We start from the raw sequence: 22,495 nt of genomic DNA on the forward strand, positions 1-22,495 counted from the left end.
TGGCGCTGCGAGGGCTGTGCCCGTCCCCCGTCGTTAAGGGATCGAACGAGCCGCCACGCCGCCGCAACCCGCTCGGCGTTGTGTGTTGCGCCGCTCGTGGTGAGTAGTCCGTGTGGCGCGCGTACCGCTTCCTCTTCCCCGCGCACCATACTCCGACGTGTGCGACAGACGGTCGGGCCGCGGAGAGAGGATTGCCCGCCCGCGCCGCAACACCGTCCGTCGGTCGGCGGCGAAGCGGACACCGCCGACGTCGACGGCGACGACGACCGATCGCCGCGACCGGCCGAATATTACCGTGCGCGCGACCGTGACAACGGTGTCGGTGCCGCACTGTTGAAGTGGGTTCACTACCACCACCACTACCGTCGTAGCCGCCGAGCTCCCGAGTGTATTGCACCGAAGAACAATTATTATTGTTAACACTATTATTTTTTTTTTCCTTTTTTTATTTTAGTTATTATTATTATTATTATTATTATTACTATTCCACCGTCGTCTTGTTCGTGCTGCTCACTGGCCACTGCACGGCCGAAAATCACACCGCGCAGTGACAACAACGATAATATTTCCGACAAACATATTCGGCGGTGTTCTTTTTAACTTTTCTCTTCCGCCTCTCGAAACAATAATAATATTTAGAGGGATTTTCTCTTCCGATCCGTGTGACTTCAATACTATCGGTCCCGTGTGATAAGTCGGAACGCGTGACCCGTCGTCGTCTATACATCACCGCATTTGGTCAGTGGACGACGAGCGCCCAAGCTGAATCGTCGTCGTCGGACAACAAGTGCTCTTTTCAAATAATAATTCGTCTTCGAAAATCTACCTTTGATAATTTATTTATTTCCTATTTCTGTTTTTTTATATTTACTCGCGATACGTAACTCGCGCTTCAATACCTGTTTATATTACACTTACGTATACATTATCGGATATACGTAAGTACTTCGTGTGCCTTTATGTATATCGTACATAATATTAGGAAGTATACTTTATGCAAGACCACTGCGACGATGCGGACGGGAAACGTCGCCGATGCCGAAACTATGCCGTTGACCAACAGTAGAACTGCCTAAATGCGTGTGTTCAGGTACTACGCGACACCCGAACAGCTATGAGTATCACGGTCACCACCATTAATCCCGTATCGACAATTAAAGAGATGCCTTTGTCTCGGAACCGGCCGCACATATTGCTGTCCAACAACAATGGCACGTCGAGCACGTCCAATGACTCTTGTATATCGCAGTCGGACTGCGGTAGTGATCACCTGCCGTCATTACTCAAGTACTCACAAATTCTCGAGAAGTCTAATTCCGCCGTTAACAAATTGGCGAAAAAATGTTCGAAACCATCAAACCTCGACATAATCGTTGACAAGGCGACGAGCAACATAGATTTGTATGTAGAGAACAAGGATGCATTGTACGGCATCGGAAAATCGGCCACCTCTTGTCTTCAGCCAATCATTAAGCATGATGATTTGAGCGGTTCACCAAATTCAAAGGTCACATCGCTGAATAAACCGAAAAAGAAAGGCTTCACACCCGACTATGTCTGTAGTAAATACAGCAGTAGTTTGAGCAAATTTGAAAAAATAGAGATATTTGGTTTCCCAGAAGTATATTTTTTTGGCATTGAAGCAGACAAGAAGCAACGACCTTTCAACGGAACACAATCATTATTTGACAATGATCAAGGTGGATATGTATTTGTTCCTCATGACCATGTAGGTTATCGTTACGAGTTGCTCAAAGTAATTGGCAAAGGCAGTTTTGGTCAAGTAGTCAAAGCATATGACCACAAGCTTAACGAACATGTCGCACTCAAAATTGTCAGAAACGAGAAACGGTTTTATCGGCAAGCCCAAGAAGAAATCAGAATATTAGAACATTTGCGCAAACAGGATATTCACAATTTAATGAACATTATTCATATGTTTGATAGTTTTACATTCAGAAAACATATGTGCATTACTTTTGAACTTTTATCCATCAATTTGTATGAACTAATCAAGAAAAATAAATATCAAGGGTTCAGTCTTCAATTAGTACGAAAATTTAGCCATTCACTACTTGTATGTCTTGATGCTTTATACCGCAACAAAATAATTCACTGTGATATGAAACCAGAAAATGTTCTTTTGAAACAGCATGGCCGAAGTGGGATCAAGGTAAATACCCATCAAGTGTTAATATATTTAATAATATTAATCATTATATTTCCATAATGTGTTCCACATTATTATATTCTGTGCTATTCCAATTACTATCCGATTTAAGTCAATATAATGAACTAATCAGTTTTAGAATTTCTCATACTTGGTAAATACTAAATATTGCCTGTCTATTCACATTTAAAGTTTCTAGAAATTATAAAAAAAATCATAATTGGTAGGTACAATTTATATTTTCCAGTTGCAATGTTACATTTAGTAATACATAGTAATAAACAGGATTATTATTTTGATTTTAATTAGATATTTAAATTTATACAAATGAAATAAATGAATCACTGAAAAAGTTTTGGATTAAGTTATTTAATCATGGAAATTCAACATTATGTACTAGTACTACTCACTGTCCTTTGGCTTATTTATTTATAAACCTATGAGTCATATTCATATACGTACTTTTTATCATTATACTATAAACTATAATCATATTCATGCTAATTATTATTCATAAGTATATGTATTTATTTTTGATATTTACCAGAAGCATAAAGAGTATATTATATCAATGTAACAAATTTATTTTTCTAATAATTTAACTGCAATAGCTACTTACATATTTTTTATAATTTTTATCTTTATCTTAAATTACATATGTATCTACATACTTTTATGTTTCTAAACTGAAAACTACACTTTTATATAAGTTTGTAAATTTTTATTTTAACAAGATTTTGCAGTAGATATCCTTTTTTTAAAAGTTTAAAAATATTTAAGATAATGTGATTTAAATTTAAAAATTCTTTGTAGTTGGTGAACATTTTGTATTATTTAACTATCCGTTTTATACATTTAAATACTTTACAATTAACAAGTCAATGTTCTTTTATCTTTAATAGTTAAGAGAGTGTACTTAATACTTATTATATTAGTATTATTTGTTTTCTCTCTTTTACTAACAAACAACAATAAATTTGTGTTCACTAGAACCAGTAGTGCTAGTTAGTTAGTGTAAAGAAAAAATAACAATCACCAAACTTAAAGTATCAGAAAATAATGTCTAGTTTTTATTTCAATATTTGTGTAAGTTATAAGTACATAAAATATAATTTATAACTTGTATGTCGCAGAAAAAATTTAATATTTTTTTTAAAAAAAGCCAACGTGTATGACATAGCTAATATTTTTAACTTTAATTTTAATTGTAGGTCAATTCTCTCTCAAATATTATGACTAACAATACAGGATTAGTTCCATTGAATCTAAATTTGCTACATTACACATATGCCAGAGAAAAAAAAAATTACTCGCTAAAATCTTCTTAAGCATTTTTTTTTAAATTAAATTGACAATTGAGTACTATTTATTTTTACTGTTGAAATTTATTTTGTAGGTCTTTTAGCTTCTTAGGTATTTATAAAAGATACACATGTAATTTATACATTCACTATAGTAACTACCTAACTAATATTAATGAGAATTAAAATTGTACAAGTTTTTAAATAATTGGGTACTATACTATAGTCTGTAATATACTTTTATCTATTTATTGGTACCTAATTGAAATGGAAAAAGTTATATTTCATTTCTTACAGAAAACTTACTTAAGTAGGTACCAATAATTTATAAAACCTACTTATATCATTAGTTCAATAAAACACAAATATTTTTTTATACCTATTGAGCATACTTAAATTAATTGAATTTGAATAATTACATCTATTTATTACTACTTATTCTTAATCTATGACTTATAATAGCGGGTATTTCAATTTTTTTTTAAGTTTTTATCAAATTTAAATTTTAAATGCCACTAAACTAAATTTGTTACTTATTTTTTATGCACATAGTTGTAAAATTAGATAACATTGAATGTTGGAATATTTATTAATAGTTTCTACCTGTTTATAAATGAAAAATGAAAAATATTAAAATATACACTATAGGTATTTAATAATATCATATATAAAAAAAAATTAAAACTAAATAATTATCCAATACCTAAATATGCAAATAATTTTTATTTTATTTTGAATTTTTAAACGTACAAAAGGTATTTTAGTTCTACTTGAGGTTGACAGTCTTGGATTTGTAGATCATAATTCTATTATGAGTATGTGATGTTAAATACTAATGTACTAATTATACTACTGTATAATGTTTGATACTTTGTACTGTCTACTGGACTATCTCCCAAAATGTGGTGTACCTCCATTTTGTGTATTATCTAACTATAATTATGAGTATCAGTGGCGTATCCTGGCCATGCCCCCCTCGTTGGCCGTATTTACTATTTTTTATTTAAAAGATTTATATTTATTTGTATACATGAATGCATACTACAATATGGCTTATAAAATTTTAGACAGTGTGTGCCCCCTCCCCCTTAAAAAAAATTCTGGATATACCACTGATGAGTATAGTATGTGCGGTCTACCAATATTTTGTATTCTACCTATAGCTAGGAATCCTGCATCATTGTTATTTATTACCTACCAATTTGTATATTTCATCTTAATTTTTCATAATGATATATACTTTATCATATTATGACAATAGTTTAGTTGGTTTAGTGTAGTTTGTGTTAGAGCAACTTTTTTTTAATTTTTAGCTGAAGAAATAGTTTTTAAAATGCTAATTAATTTTTTTCTGCACAAAAATTTCAAATAAAAAAAATACCATACGTGCAAACAATTTGAAATTTTAAAAAACAACTAATTATTTTTTTATAACTTTTTATTTATATTCTGTGGTAGGTGGGATGACTTATGTCCTGCTGTGTATGAAAAAGGTATACAGGGTAAATCATATTTGAACATTTCTAAATTTAATAATAAATTATAATTAAATAGATTTTAATTTTTTTATTTATACTTTAAATATTATTACTGTAAACTTAAATTTTGATAGACCACATATTTTTTTGGTAAACCGCAGATGCCATATTAGAAAATAGCTGTTTGATTTGCATACACTGTATGATGGAAATAAATTAAGTAACATATTTTAAAAGATATGATGTGATTAAATGATTCAAAACTTTAAATCAAACTTGCACAATCTCAATTTTGACTGAAATTAGTGTTAATTCGTTACATTTTAACGTTTAACACTGTTCTTACAATTTTAAAAGTTAAAACCACATAATAAAAATTCTAGGTTCTTTTTTCTATTTATGTCAGTCTATATGATTATAAATACAATATCTAACATTATTTAAAATGTATAAAGAAAATGAACAAATTGCATAAGTGTGTAAAATGATAGATTATAAACATATTTATTGTTTTTACCAGTTGAAAAAGTACCTAATAAAATAGTTAATCTATTCTAGATTTTTTCAAAATCTACTTCTCTTGATTTATTATTTTGATTCTACTTAATATAATAACTGATTATATGTTTATTATTAATTTATTTCTGTTTAAAATCTACAATTAAACTATATGCCTTCCTGCAACTACTTATTTAAATTTATAATTTATGTAAAATATATACATTTTTTTTCTACCTAAAATAGTATAAATTTTCCATGCCTTCATTTTTGTTTATGTAACCATTACAAAATGTTCTACATCTGTATGAGACAGATTTAAATAATAAAATCATCATACCCAGTTAATAAATAATTATTATTTTGATCCATAAAAATGTAATTTAATTATTATTTTAGTAGGCATCTACAACTTACTCGTGTCTAATATTAATTATTTTTTTTATAAATACATATTAATTTTTTAGTTGATTTACATTTTAAATGTTTTCTTTGATTGATTGCTTTAATTTGTTTTATTTATAATAAAAATACTATCTTTGTTTATTTTTTTATTTTTATTTTCTATTATTATAACAATATAAATTTGGTTTCAGGTCATTGATTTTGGTTCAAGCTGTTTTGAACATCAGAGGGTATATACATACATCCAAAGTCGCTTTTATCGAGCTCCTGAAGTAATCCTGGGTGCAAAATATGGACTTCCAATTGATATGTGGAGTTTAGGTTGCATTCTTGTAGAACTATTTACCGGTTTTCCATTATTTCCAGGTGAAGATGAAACTGATCAATTGGCTTGTATTATTGAACTTTTAGGAATGCCACCTAAAAAGCTTTTAGATGCTTCAAAGCGTTCTAATTACTTCATAAGCTCTAGAGGGTATCCAAGGTATTGCTCCCAGACCACATTACCTGATGGCTCAACCATTCTCAAAGGAAGTATATCACGGAAGGGTAAAGCTCGAGGACCACCCGAATCTAAAGACTTATCAAAAGCGCTCAAAGGCTGTGATGATCCACTGTTCTTAGATTTTATTACTCAGTGCTTGGAATGGGACCCTGAGCGCCGTATCACACCTGCTATGGCGCTAAGGCATAGTTGGTTACGTCGTAGACTTCCTCGCCCTCCAGCTGCTGAACATCAACATTATTCACAAGAAAGTACTCCTACTAGTTTACGGGTAAAATTATCTGAATCAAATCATCATCAAACATTGCCCATGCATTCCAGGAACTCTCAGATATCGGGTAAATTACCCCAGATCACATCTACATGTATTATGTAAGAATTATCCTCTAAAAAAAACATATTGTACTATGGTTGTAATTCCTGAATGAAGATGATTAAATTTAGATGAGTAGATAGATTTATTGAAGATCTAAACCTTGTGAATTATTTGTTGAAAAATAGGTATTTACCGATTTTAGGATCTCTAGGTCGGCATAATGTTATGTTTGTCTCAATTATATTTTAAGATTTTTTTTTATACTCCAGTAATTTTGAACTCAGACAAATATATGTAATTTTAGAGAAATGTATAATTTTTTTTTTGTGTGTGTACAAATTTGAAATTTAGCCAATTATATTTTAAGTTCTGTAACTCATAATTATTGTTTGATACAAAAATTGACTATTACATACTTGATTGTATTTAAATCTTAGATTATATTTATAAGTTGTATTATAAAAATATACCCCGTATAAAAAAAAAATTATTTAAAATGTAATACATTTTTATCTTTTCCAACCATTCTTTGTTTATATAAAATTTAAATTGATAAAACTATAATATATATATATATAAAAACAACATGTGTATGAAATGTGATCCAAATGTTAATCAAATGTCAGATGTCTATCATATAAATATTAATAAATAGTTATAAAATGTATTTCCATTCACAAAATCTGTACAACTTTTGCAATAACGTGTGTGTTCATTTTTTATTTTATTTTATAAATTTTTAGAATATTTTATTGTATTAGTTTTAATTATTGTTTATTAGCAGATTACTTCAAAAATGATGTTCAATTTTGAATTTTCATTTAATTTATAATATCGAATGAGCTGAATAAAATAATAAAAAAAATGTACTCAAATTGACTATTAAGATAAGTTTAAATTATCATTTTTAATTAATTTATTTATATTATTATTGATGAGTAGTTACTTATTGATGTAATATCAAATATCATAAATCATAATGTAGTCATTTTTTAAATGATGACAATGTTTTTACTTAATCTATATAATATGTATTTTAATCTCTTTTATATTACATGACATGTGATAAAATCTTGAGTCTACTATTCGAATTATTGGATAACTCAAAGTTGAAGTAGACAAAGAGAATACAATTATTATTTATAATTATTATTATTTCACATTGGAAACGAAAATGTCAGATTTCAAGAATTTAATCTTAATCGGTTTTGATTAGCGATTATAGTTAAGATAATACATAACATAATTAAAATTTAAGTTTATTATAGTTAAGGCTACAATAATTTTAATTTTAATAAGCAACAATGTAGAAGTTTGTCGTAAGCTTTTTGTTTCCATTATTGTATATATATATATTACGTTTCTAACGACTGATATTTATGTAAATAAATACATAGATAAAATATCTTTTAAGTTCAACTGCGGTCTCAACATTTTATTTAACAACCAAAATAAATATAATTACATTTATGTTTGGAATTTATTTGCCATCATTCAATGTATCCCAATAGATCAACGGGCACTAAACGCCTTAAGGATCTACATCAAATCCACATTATTAAAATAATACACTTATAATATAACAATCTGAAAACAAAGAAGAAGTATTATGTATGTTTATGTGTTTGTATCGTACGTAGTTTCTTATTCACACATATAAATCGTTTAAATACAAAACAATTGATAATTAATATATTTTAAATTTATCTACAGTCAAATTCATTATGGTAAATTTAATAACAACCAAATTATATTGTATCAAATATATAAATAACTGTGATAGAGAGGATTCCAATTCATAAAGGCTTCATGAGTTACTGGTTAACATAATTAAAATACCATGTTGCCATCACTTTTCAATATCTTAGTACATCAAATTATAAGCAGTTGATAAGTGTAACTAACAGGGCCAACCAAGCGATTGCGGATTGACTCCTACATCAATGAGTCAATTCTCTTGAAAATTCCAAATTCAATCCCCCTTTTTTAGAACATTTTATTACACATTTATTAAAAATAATGTTTCAAATTAACCATTATTAACCTGTTTGTATAAAATAGCATTTTTTCACCAGGAAGTGTGAACACAATGCTACACTTTCTGTCATTTAGAGTATTGTTATTATTTAGCAGTGAATAACTATTCTCCACTCATCGGATTATAATCAACTGATGAACGATATGCAATAACACGCTTCTATGCCAACGGTATAATGTTAATTTTTTTTTAAATCGTTTAGAAATTTAATGTGATGATACTCACTGATGAAATTAATTTTTATTTAACTTAATATTTCAATTTTATTTTTATAAGTATGTACTATGGTTATTGTTTATGTTTTATATTAGTTATAAAGACTTATTAATAAAATATTTTTGTTACTGCTTAGGTACCGTTCAGTAGGTATCAAAAGTAGGACTTCACTGTTGAGGAGTAATCACTGTACATTTTTGTTATGTATGTATTAAATTTGAGTTCAATACAAAAAACTGTTCTGAGCAGAGGCTGTCTGTCAGTCTATAATATTAGGTAGGTGGGTATATTTCACTTATATTTTATGATGTATTTAATTTTAAATTATTGTTGTAATTCTGTTCAAGTAATTTATTTTACTATTAGTAGGTTGAAATAATTTTTACTGCAAAAATAACATTTTAAAATGTCATTGTGTGTGTAAAATATAATATACGTTAAAATAAGTTTCTACTATCCTCAAATAATAACAAAAATCATTATTCTTTGTTTAAATATCTAATGTCATCCAAATTTGAACTTAAATTATCTATTTAAATACAATAAAATACAGTCCTTAAAATAAAAAAAATAAGATAATAATACTAATTTAATAACTTTTTATTTAAAATAAATCATTGTTGATAGAACTACTGATATTTTGTATCAAAGGCTGTGAATTCTATTTATTTTTATTATACAATTGATTAATTGACTAGGTACTAGGCAGCTATTTTCAACCAGTTTGTTTGAAGAAGATTGTAAAGTTATTATCTGTAAAATAAATAATAAAAATATGAATAAATATGATATTTTTTTCCGTTGTGGTTTACTCGTATAGGTACCTAGAAAATTCTTTATTTGTTTAACAAAACAAATTTAATACAACAAATCTTATACATAATGACATAGATAATATAGGATGTAGGATGATAATAGGATGTACCTAGAAAAACAGTCAAAATAATTTGATTATGTTTTTCTTTGGTCAAGATATTTGGGTTCTCGTCTCGATTGCTGAGAACGTTTTTTTCAGAATGACAAAATATCAAGTATAAAACTGATGATGTGTAATAACATTTATGCGGTTACTCTATTAAACCTACATTAATTTTATTATTAGAGTTCAGATTTTATATTTGAGCCCAAATTACTTGTGGTAAGTGGAACTAGTATTTTTATTGGCCCAAAAATAGTTTGTAGTAATTTCCTAAGAATAGAGGAATATTTATTTAAATCTACTACAAGTCTACAGATGTTTAATAATTAAGTATACACAAATAAAATAGTTGTTATTAAAATGCGGTGGTTACGCTTTGCAATTGGGTAAGACTCTATGTGGATGACAACCACAACTAAATGGCAAATTGTCATGCTAAACGTTGTGTATCGTTTACATTGATGTACATATTTTATTACGGATATTATGTTTGGTGTAAGTTTGGTTGCCTATCCTAAAAATACAATTGTTCGCATTACATTATATCATGATAAAATATTAATGAAACTAATAATATTATATTAATATGTTACAATTATGTATTTAAAACAAAATCAAATCAAAATATTTATAATGGGAGGGGGGAAGAAAGGCGAGATATTAAAATGCCTTTCTGCCGCATACCTACGCAGTTGTAAATTTGTGATAGGTAGACCTATAAATAATAATAGATACTAAAATCCTTCAGTATTGCTGTTCATTGCATACTATTTTGACCGGTTGTATGCAAGCGGTTTTCTGCTTTTGACTTGTAGTTTTTTTCTTCTCGTCCATCTGCAACTTGTGTTTATTATAATATGTATGGTAATCGATAAAAAAGACCAAGGAAAAATGAATAATTTTTAAAATTTTTAAATATATTAATTAATTATGAAAAATAAAAATGATTATTTACACACATTTACACGACCCATGTGTACACACATACAAATTGTATAAAAATAATTATCCCTCAAAAAAAATTTGTAAATATCAAATTATTATTATTAATTATTTATCAATTAATGATAATATCATATAATTTTACCAGCGTAATAAGTATATAATATAAAAACATTTAGCATGTTGCTGATAACATTTGTTCAATTGGTTGGTTCATAAAAAAACTAAAATAATTATATTATATTGTACGATATACATTGTTGTAAAAAAAAGTGTAATTTACTCTATAGTCTATAATCTACATTATACTAAGTTAAATGTTAATATATTGTATTTAATATATAAAATTATAAAAATATACTACCTAATCTGTAGTAAAAATGAAGAATAAAAGATACATTTTTTTATAATTTTTTCACATCATTTTATGCAATAAGCAAACAACATTTTTCAAAAGAAATATATTTTTTGTATTTCAAAAAAAATTAGACACCGACCATTTTTAAGGAGTTCTATGTAGACAATTTCTATGTGTATGCATACGGGTCATATAATTATGTAAATGTGTGCGTAGTAAGTGATCATTTTTTAATTTTCATCTTCAATTAAAATATTATTTAATATTTTCTAGAAATTGTTCTTTTTTCCGGGATTTGTTTAATATTTATACACCTTCTTATAATTATTATTGTTTTCGGTTGTTTGTTGTCAAAAGTGCCAGCGCCACGAGTGACAACATTGATATCGAGATTGTTGGTGAATGGTGATATTGTATCACACATGACACAGACACAGTTATAATAAAGTTATATTGAATTTCACAAGTTACACTAGTCAGTACTCAGTAGGTACTCACACTATCCTAAATGTCTACATCCTCAATTGTTTAATATTTGTTTTTGTATGTTGTAATCGAAATCAAAACTCACAAATAATGTCACGGTGGATTGATGGAAAAACATAATGTACCTATTTCGATCATTTTAGTTTCTAAAACTATTTTACTCATTATTCTTTAGGTATATATTAATAATTAAATCCATCTTACATTTACACATTTATTATTGTAATACATATTATGCATGATTGAATATATTATATTAATTTATATACCTATTATGAGTTATTAATTAATTTTTATTACATCCTCATAGTTTAGTAAGATAATAATTAGGTATTGAAATTGTTGATACAAAAAATACCCGCGTGTGTTTTATGTTAAATTAATTTTAATTTATTTATCCATTATTTCAGTACTCTTACTAGTCTTTAAAAAATATAAAATTTCCAATGTAGATAAGACGTTTATTGCTTATATCAACGAAAATTAAACCTATATAATAAGAGAGTAGACAGCAAAATTGATAAGACTAAAATATTCTTATTTGTATTTATAATTAAAAATTGTATGCATATTTTCGTTTTTTTTTTTGTGCATAGGTACTTTGCTAATTTTTCCTCCTATATCTTTTCATCCAGTCATCCCTAGTTACATGTAATAAATTATTCTTCGCCTATTACTGGTTAAAAAGTTCAGTTACAACATCATAATTATTGTTAAATAGCGAACCATAACATCAAACCTACCTACCTAATAAAAGAAAAGTCAACATTCTTCCAAGCATGAAATGGATTTGTTAAAAAAGTTACAAGTAGACAAATTATTTACCTACAACAAAATTAAATAAATCACAAAAATCATCTTCTAGTACAATATTACACGATGTTCCTTTATCATGATTAGAATAGAGTTCATTACTATCACCGACACCAAGTACTGCAGCTGTAATGGCATTTATAACGAGACGATGAGACATTAAAACAATATTTTCATCTGCTACCTACTTAATATACAAATACTAATTATCGTCTATTGACTAATGACTAGCATATAAAAATATACAAATAATTAAAGATCACGTCGTATTCATGTGTAGTAAAGATATTAAATCTAAACTAATTTTACAATCAAAAACTGATCAGAAAAAAAAAATATTTGTGAACAATTTTATATCACTGGAAATATTGCCAATATTGGAAACATTATTTGTGATAACATTAATTTCTTAAGTGATAATAGGTAATAAATTAATAAATCACAATTTATAATTTATAAAGCTCTTCAGCAGCAGCTCTTTTCATCATAAAATGGAAAATATAACAGTTCACAGTTGTAAAACATGTTCATCGCAGTTCTATCTGTATAAACACTATAAACTTTAAAAGGTCCCGAAATCATTATAGGTAACAAAGAGAGATTATCATTAATTGCTGAATTGCTGATGTATAACAGAGAAATAATTTTCAAATGAATCTAATGCTACACAGTACACATTATCAGGAATCTACACAACTCAATGATGATTCAACTATAAAATATAAATATAAATAGTTTGTCTGACTTACAGGTATGACTTAGCTAATGGCTATAATCCAAAATTCAATTTAACCAACGGAGTTAATTTATTTAGAAGTACAATCGTTTACATTTACCGTTTCATGTTTCTTCCTTTTAGTTTTTAGAATTTATGACCATAATAATGTTAATACTTAAACGATCGAAGTCGAGAAGGTGGAACGTCAAATGAGTGTAAGAAAGTTAAACTCAATTTATGGTAGGTAGTAAACACTTATTACAATTATTACATATTATAATCAACTGAAGTCGTGACAGCTGTTCATCTTTCAGCATATGTCTGTCATATACACTCACTCCGAAAGTCCGAACTATATGATAACAGCGACATTACATATACATATTATATATTATCTCAGCACAATTTGTTTCTCAGGCCTTACTTATAATAGTGACTTACATATTAAAACATGGAATACACTATAATATTGTATCACAATCCCTATGCTACATAATGTATAATATATATTATATTATTATAATATTAATAGTTGTTTATAATTATAGTATAGGTACCGTATATTTCATTATCTATATAATATGTAATTAGTAATTATCTATTCAAATTTATTAGTAGAAAATAAATATGTTTTAATATTGGCATAATTTTTAAGAACTGCTATTACTGCTGCTGCTGCAAAAATAATATGAAATTAATAATAATTGAATTTTGAATAAAACGTCAAAAGAAGTTTTTGATTTGAGATGTCTGAGGACTGAGTGAGTTACCTAACACCATTGAGTATAGATAGTATCTATAACACATAGGTAAGTAACTCTCTGCATAAATAAAAAGACCTGCGACATATCCCCAAAAAATTGATTTATAACTATTGGTCTATGTTTAAAACTGAAAACTTAAAATATGGTATTTAAATTGATTGTTATGTACAATTCAATGATTGACAATTTTAGCAAATTAGTTTTTTTGAAAAATTGTTTTTAAAATATTCAAATACACAGGTTTCCAAAAGAAAAAAACTCAAATAAATTTGAGTGTTCTAATTTAGATTTGCAAATATTTAATTACATAATCAAAGTTAATTATTAAATGGAACCAGAATTTTTAAGTAAATACTCAAGGAACTAAGTGTGCGATGACTTGACATTTTAAAGAGGTGAAAAAAGTTAATGTTTTAAAACATTAATAAACAATTTTATGAAAATTATGTTTTGTTTAAAATTTTAACAATTATACAATAATTGTTGTATTCAAATTAAAAAAAATTAATATGTATGCTTATTTATATAATAAAGTCTATAAAGTGTTGGAGAATTAAGACAATATACAAATAGACAACATCTACTTGTTAATGCTGCACACAATAAATAGTCGCCAATTGAGGATCTTTCTATTAGTTCTATTTCCTTCTTCTATTGAATATAATATAAGTATGATTAGTTCAAATAATTTATTTTAATGATATAGATTGTATTTTAAATGTATTTTATATAGGTAATTATATTATTGATAATTAATTAATTTCTTATTATGTAATGGTTAGGTAATGATATATAATTATAATATCAAGTAAAAAATTATACTTCATTCACAAATATTAAAGATATCAAAGAGTTTGATTCGAAGCGAAAAGAACCATCATAAATACGTACATATTTAATTTATTTTTACAATTTTATATTTTATTTCTTATCATTTGAATATAGGTAATAAAGTATAAATAACATTATGATATTCATAATAGTCAATAATTAATAGGTACCAGGCACCAGTTAGTAATTATGCAACTTAATGTATAACGTATTATTAATTTTTTTTTGAAAATTGACTAATATTAACAATATTGTTGTTACGGCTATTATAACATAAACAAATCATTGAAGATTAGGTTACATAATATATTATGGCTCTTATCCTTATTCCTTATATGAGAGTTGAGAAAATTATGTCCACCATATATTTATATAAATTGCCTATATATATACTTTTCAACTTATCTACTTTAAGTTGGTGTTTCATATCGGCTATTGTACTTATATAGATCATTATAATAAAATTTAATGAATTTCTCAGTAGGTAGTTGGTAAAAAAATTAATTTTATATACATACATGGCTATTCGAGAATTTTAAAATGCTTGTAAATTTATTACCATAGTTAATAATCAAGATGGTCGAGCGTATTAAATAAAAAAAAAAAATTTAATTTTACGATTTAAATTTATCTAAAACACAAAATTCTAAATATGTCAATCATAGATGATGAAAAATTTAATATTCTTTCCCAAGATCTTCTCGTGTACATAACACATCTCGAGGAAGCTTTTATCAGCATTGAGGATTCGGAGGAAAAAATAATTATACAGGTAGATCAAATTTGTTGTTGTTTGTGTTTTTTTTTTTTAATATATATAAGGCGTATTGCAAATCAAATTGGTTATTAATTTAATTAGGAATAAACCATAAGGCGAGCTACTACCTTACTACTTCTACTATTCTCTAATTATCTGTTCACAAACTATTTAATATTTATGTAAATATGTAATATCGTATCATAATTAAATAGACTAACATAGTGAAACTAATTTACAAATTACATTACCTACACACAGGAATGGTTATTTATGATCCTCGAACATCTCCACAACGACGTAGACGAGGCTCGTATCCGGAATATGGCGCTGAGCCAAATGTTAATGGACATAGAGAACAATAAACTGCGGACTCCATTCAATGAGAGACCGTCCTGTCGATCTTACGCCGAGCTCGTTGAGTGGTTGAAGACCGCGTTGGATCAAAACGCGACCTTGGAAGACGGAGACGACGATGAAGTATAGTTTAGTTGTAGTATGATATAATAAACTTCTATGTATTGTGGACATAATGATTAAGTGACGTACTGTAAACATATATGAGCGAACTTAAATTTTTCACGGGACTTATCATTTATATGGTCTCAATTTTTAAACGCAATATATATATATATATATTACATATTATATACGTATATAATACCTACACATAAACTATTTACTATTCAATTACAAATATATATATATATATATATATATATAGGCCGCTATAGCTTGTTACATTTATCGGATATTTTTATTGAAATTAAAAGTGAATACAACTGCGGTACAATACGCTGGAAATACACCTACCTATCTAATATAATATTTCCTACTTAGCTACTATTATAATTGTGTATAATGACAATGGAATATAATAAATGATTATGTAAATGTTCTACGTAGATTGAAGATGTCCAGGAACCCGAAAACCGGGAAATGGACGTTGCCGAATTTGACAATTTGATGTCTGCCGATAATCGGACCTACGTAGCCATCCGCACTTTACCGAATGGCGGTGGCATATTTGGATACATAGCTATTTCAATGGGCGATGGTAAGGACACACAATGGCTAGATTGCAAAGGCAAGCCGATGTCTACACCGGTGCCATATAATTTGCGCGTGGAACAAATAAAATCGGATGTCCAGCAAGAATCGATGCTCGAGGAGACGGACGCTAAACAGGTGTGGGACGTTTTGAGAAGCAGGAAATCGATATGTCTAAGAAACGAATTTTACGATTTCTACAAAACGCTGTACGAAGACGTCCAACAAGAAATGGTGGCTGAAGCGGATACGTGTGTAATCAGAAAGTGTTCCCATCCGTTTATCAATAAGTTACTCGAATATCTTGTGGTAAGAAATTATAATAATTGTTAACACGATAGTAAAACCAACAACCGTACGATGTTTAAAAGTGTAACTACTTATATAGGTTGACTTGAAAGCTATCGGCGTAAGCGATCTCCAAATATTTAACAAAATCAAGTTGCTTTCCATACTGAAAAAGCAAATAAAATCTGTAATATGCCAAGTAAGAATATGTATTTTAGTATTTATGTCATTAACACATATTATATAGTATATTATTGTCAGATTTAAATAAAAAAAGTAGTTTACAACGAAGTATAAAAATTAAACTCAAGTAGACCTTGATAGGCGCCCATATTTGGATGGTAATCACTATTTTTAAAGTTCTAAGTTTAATACAAAGCAATATAGGAGTATAGGACATTGTAATAAAATATTACAATTTAGTTACTTATGCAGGTACTAAATTAAATTTTAAGTGTAGTTTCATATAATATTTGTTTGTTATTATTTTACACGTGATTTTGTAATCATAGATAAAATAATAGTTTTGTATAGAAAATTATTTTTTAAAAATAAAACAGAAATACCTATAATTAAGACACTACATTTGCACACCATTTAGAATATAGTTGACAGGTTTATTTATGATAGAGCCAACAAGAAAGTTGTTTTATTATAAACACAAATTTATGTAAAATAAATTGCCTGAGTTAAATTATTATCTTGACCAGTGAAATGTTGGTATACCTTTTTGAGATCTTTTCCACGAAAAATTATTAAAAATTACAACTGTCTAAAAAGAATATACGAGTATATGTAACTATTTTTTTTACGCGTTATGATGTTAATTTGTAAAGCATGTACATTTTGAAGTATCTGGAGAAGTTTAAGGAGCCACCCAAGTACCCAACTGACTGATTTCAAAATGTATTTTTATCTATTATTACAACCTATCGAATACAATTTAAATAGTATTTATCATCTATAGTATAGTCAGTATAGGTATAAGTCCTAATAAAAAAACATTATACTTATGCTATTTATATTATGAGTTTACATATATATATATATCAAATAATACAAATTGTATTCAATAATAGGAAATAATACGTTTTTATTATATCTAGGGTTAATAATAAATTCTCGAATTAATAATTACCTATTATATATTTTATTTTAGGTACTTATATTTTTTCTCCAATTATTTTAAACATTGATATAATAATAATAATATAACGATTAAATTATATTACAAGAATTATAAATAAAACATAACGGTTTAAAAATATTGAAATAATTTGTATGATAGATATAAAACATCTAAATAAAAAATTTAAATTTTTGAAGAACACTATTTATTATTATGATAACAATATTATATTACTAGCTACCTAGGTAATATTTTTTCATCAAAAATTATACTACCTTATCATTTTAAGGCAATATAAGTTAGTTAAATATATTATATTTTTTCATTAATCACATTAATTTTTATTTTTATTACAATATACGTTTTTTCTATTATTATTTTCTTTTCGTTTTGTAAACTATTTTATTAATTCAAAATAATTAACTTTAGACTAAGCTAAGTTCACTTAGCCTCAAGTAATTAACGCCTATAGTCTGGTTTAAAATCAAATAAATATACACATTTCCAAAATTGCGTTTTAGATAGAGAAACGAACTGACAATCTGGAAACCGCAATGAAAGTCTCGACGATTTCACCCATGGATTTATTATCAACAAAATGTTGTTATAGCTTTATATCTTCCACTCTTTGGAATGAATTGCATCAACAACGACCTGGGACTAAGTATATAGATATACTGTCATATCAATATCCTCAATATTTCTTACCAAAGTAAGTACACACAATTTACGTTTGTTTTGTATGCTTGTTCTTCTGTTTTCTGGTAATTATATTAATTTCACTCACTTTTTTTTATTATTTTCTTAACATAAAAAATGTAAATAAAGTTTAAATCTATATAATTAACAACACATAATAAAACTCCTTATCAAACAATAATTATTTTTTACCAAAATATAGAAATACTTTTTGAAATATTTAATTAAATCTAATTTGATTTTTGATACCGCAAATCAAGGAGTAATTGCTTATAAAGCGATTTTATTTGTGTAATTTATCTGAATTTCTCTTAAAATTTACTTAAGAACAGTAAATTAACCACATTCATATACTTATTTAAATTAAAAACTTTAATTATTATCATTTTTTTTTTAAAGATATTTTTCAGTGTTAATACAACAAAAGAAAAAGATATTGAACAATATCTCTAGGAAATATTGTAAGATATTGGATGAAATGTTCGAAGATTTAGGAGCTTCTATTATGTCAAACATGATGAAGTACAAAGACGCACATTGGGAATGGCATTTGGCCCAAGAAATTGTCGATGCTTACAACAAAGAAAAGGCTTTTAAAGATAGCTTGTGTTCAGTTGAAAGTTCTGTTGATGAATCAACAGAATCGTTTTTGGCAATTCTTTTAAACGAAATAGACATGTCTCTACAAAAATTAAAAGTAATTTATTTAAAAACTTAGTTTGTTAGCACTTGTGTTGTGGTAATTTATATAATAATCTATTATTTTTTTGTATTAGGCAACAGAGAAAAAGAATAATCTATTGGTAGAACAATTATCCAAAATGAGAAATGAAATACTGGATAAGGAACGAATATATACACGAGTGTTGATGGAGTTTGAAGAACAAATAGGTAAATTGAAAAAACAAATCAACGTCGAAAAACGCGATATAGTGATTAGAGATAACACTATTGCGGAGCTTCAAAGAAAACGCAAAGAATTATTAAAAAAAGCATAATAAAATCCATCTCAAATATAATCTATATAACTAAAACAATAATGGATTTTAGATTGTCAACTATGACTAAGTATAACAGGATATATACTACTTATATGCGCGTTGATCAATCACCGTGTTAAATATTATTCTAATAATCTAATGTATTCATACTTGATTTATATTAATTTTATTATGTTATTAAAAACTAAAAAGTAAAACGTGTAGTAAAGAATAAGTAAACGGATTCAGTATTCATGAGGGCCAGGCCATGGGTTAAAAGGTTATATCTATATGGGTTATCTCGTTACATAAACATATGTTTTTCATTTGTTCGGAAAACATTAATTAATATTAATTTTAATAATTTATATTCTTGATAATAATATACAAGTATGGATGGTATGGTTTTTAATTATTGTACATAGGCCTTTACGTAAATTAGGTCTTGAAGTCTTACGGCTTGGAGTGAACTAAAAAAACCAATACCTAAATTAGCGAACCGTGTTTCGCCTACCGTCCGATATCGATAGTCTTGTTTAACTACATATACTAAAAATAAATAACAAATTAGTTACGTATTTTATACCACGTCAGGTGATATATTATATATATTTTTTTAATAATTACTTACAGAATTTCATATTAAATTTAAAATTTCTATTAATAAAGGTGGTAGGTGAACCAGCATTGAAGTCTTGGACTTGTTAAAATTGTTTATTTTTTTCTTATAGCCTTATATTGTATAATTTCATTTGTCATAATACGTATACACATTTATTGCCTATATTATAACGCATTTATATAAATAAGTAGACTACTTGGAATGGAAAAAAATAATTTGGTTGTCTTTGGAAAACAAATGTCACGAAATATTTTATCTTGTCTCTACACTTCTGCAGGATAAAACTTAAGAAGGGTCGGTAGTTGTGTAACTTGCAGCGTATATCATGTATGTACATTGTACAAATAACAAAATGTACAATGTAATCGCGCATTCGCGCTTACCCAGTACCCACCGGCCACCGCACACACGCACTGCCGTCTGCCATACGTTTTCCTCTGTCAACTGGACAGTTTTATTGTGGTCGATAATGAGTATATATATTATGCTCTTATAACTTAGTCGAGACGATCTTGGTCCTTTCACAGGGGATAATCAAAACCCGTTTAGATGCCTATTCATGTGCAACAGATAATGGTGATTTTTATTTACGCGTTCCATATTATATTTTTTTTGATCATAAAACCGATCAATGAAAACGAGATCAATATACGCCCGACCTATATAAGCGCATTAACATGTGTGGGCCATAAGAACATCATTTTTTTATTTATATTTCATGATAAATTTATTTAAATAGGTACCTACTTAAAAATCAGTGCCACATATTATGACATATAACCTACATTAGTCATTAGAGAAAAATATTATACAAAATAGTACAAAAGTCAATAAGATCCAAAATTACAAAACAAGAATAACTACATTAATGTAGTAATTACTACAAATTACAATTTATAATACAAAATCTAATTTTCGATTTTATTTTTTTGACGGTCGTCTGCCGACGTAAAATCGTTGTATGCGCAACTTGAAAACGATATTACTCTGAACGTCTGAACACGACAGTGTTGTCAAATATATTACCGATAAGAAATCATCCAAATTATAATTATAAATAGAGATTACAAGAGTCCACGTACTACTAAGGAACTATAAAGCTATATTATACTAAATTATATAGGTACTACCACTACCTATAGGCTATAATATACTCTACAGTGCCATACGTACTACGGGTCTACGAACTGACGTAATAAAACGCGAAAATATAAGATAATGACTAACGAGAATTTACAACAAAACGATATTTTAGTATAATAGTATGCTAATATAATATTATATTATAATTTATAGGTATACCGTAATAATAAAAGCGTATATTATATGGCCCGTTGCTTCTCCCTCCCCCTAGAGCCGCCACTGACATCAACAGAAGCAGTACCAGATTTTGATTCAAAATGTAGTTTCACTGCAATAACTCCAAACACATGTCGAAAGTAATAATGAATTATACTGTTAATATTTTCTTACAAATTGAAAACGTTGTAGAATAAGAGGCTATACGCTGCGCACGTGTTTGCAATAGCCGATAGTATGGTATAGCCGTTAGGACGATGTGAGATGAACATTTCGTTTCTTAGTTATGGCTGTAGCGCCTTTAGCTTTCTAGATTCTTTTCCTCACAACACAGTTTTTGCTATGTTTTACAATAATTGTTAGACGGAGAAACATAATATGCGAGTGTGTTTATCAGTGTAATACTGTATATAATGTCTAAATCAAAACACTAAATTTGCATTATACTTAGTTAGTTAGTTGATATTTTTATATCTAAACACCTAATAGTTAATAATTACCATTAGACATTAATAGGTATATTAATATTCCGTGTAGGTATTAGCGATAAACGCAAAATAACATTGCTTATAATTGCCTTAAAAATTATTATTATAAAGCTTTATACACTAGCGTTAGTTTAATAATAAAAAAAAGATGCATGTCCGGAAGTTATAATTAAAAAACGTATCTACTTATGCAATATTGGGGGGAAAAAATTATTTCAATTGGTGGACGAGCACCGGAGCACCTATGACTGGCTATGCTTTATACTATGTAGGTATCTTTTGATTTAAATAGATTGTCTATTTTATAACGTAATAAAAACATCATCTAATTAACATTTTGAAAGAATATCATTCTGACCTCTAAATCACTAAACATTTAACAAATAAATAATATAAGCTATAATGGACCCTACATGGCTACATGA

General features: G+C 27.6%; 2 protein-coding genes across 2 annotated transcripts; both read left to right on the top strand.

Moving 5' to 3' along the window:
- The first annotated feature begins 279 nt into the window (after positions 1 to 279).
- LOC132924424 (dual specificity tyrosine-phosphorylation-regulated kinase 2-like) lies at positions 280 to 8,143 on the top strand. Its single transcript, XM_060988732.1, has 2 exons — positions 280 to 2,173; positions 6,044 to 8,143. The coding sequence occupies exons 1-2, from the start codon at positions 1,115 to 1,117 to the stop codon at positions 6,731 to 6,733; spliced, it is 1,749 nt and encodes a 582-aa protein (XP_060844715.1). The 5' UTR covers positions 280 to 1,114; the 3' UTR covers positions 6,734 to 8,143.
- Positions 8,144 to 15,410: 7,267 nt separating this feature from the next.
- LOC132924898 (uncharacterized) lies at positions 15,411 to 19,679 on the top strand. Its single transcript, XM_060989340.1, has 7 exons — positions 15,411 to 15,530; positions 15,777 to 15,995; positions 16,422 to 16,874; positions 16,954 to 17,052; positions 18,504 to 18,694; positions 19,081 to 19,378; positions 19,458 to 19,679. Exons 1-7 carry the CDS (start codon positions 15,411 to 15,413, stop codon positions 19,677 to 19,679), a joined length of 1,602 nt encoding a protein of 533 aa, XP_060845323.1.
- Positions 19,680 to 22,495: the final 2,816 nt, after the last annotated feature.

This window comes from Rhopalosiphum padi, chromosome 3, assembly GCF_020882245.1.
Source record: "Rhopalosiphum padi isolate XX-2018 chromosome 3, ASM2088224v1, whole genome shotgun sequence".
NCBI lineage: Eukaryota > Metazoa > Arthropoda > Insecta > Hemiptera > Aphididae > Rhopalosiphum > Rhopalosiphum padi.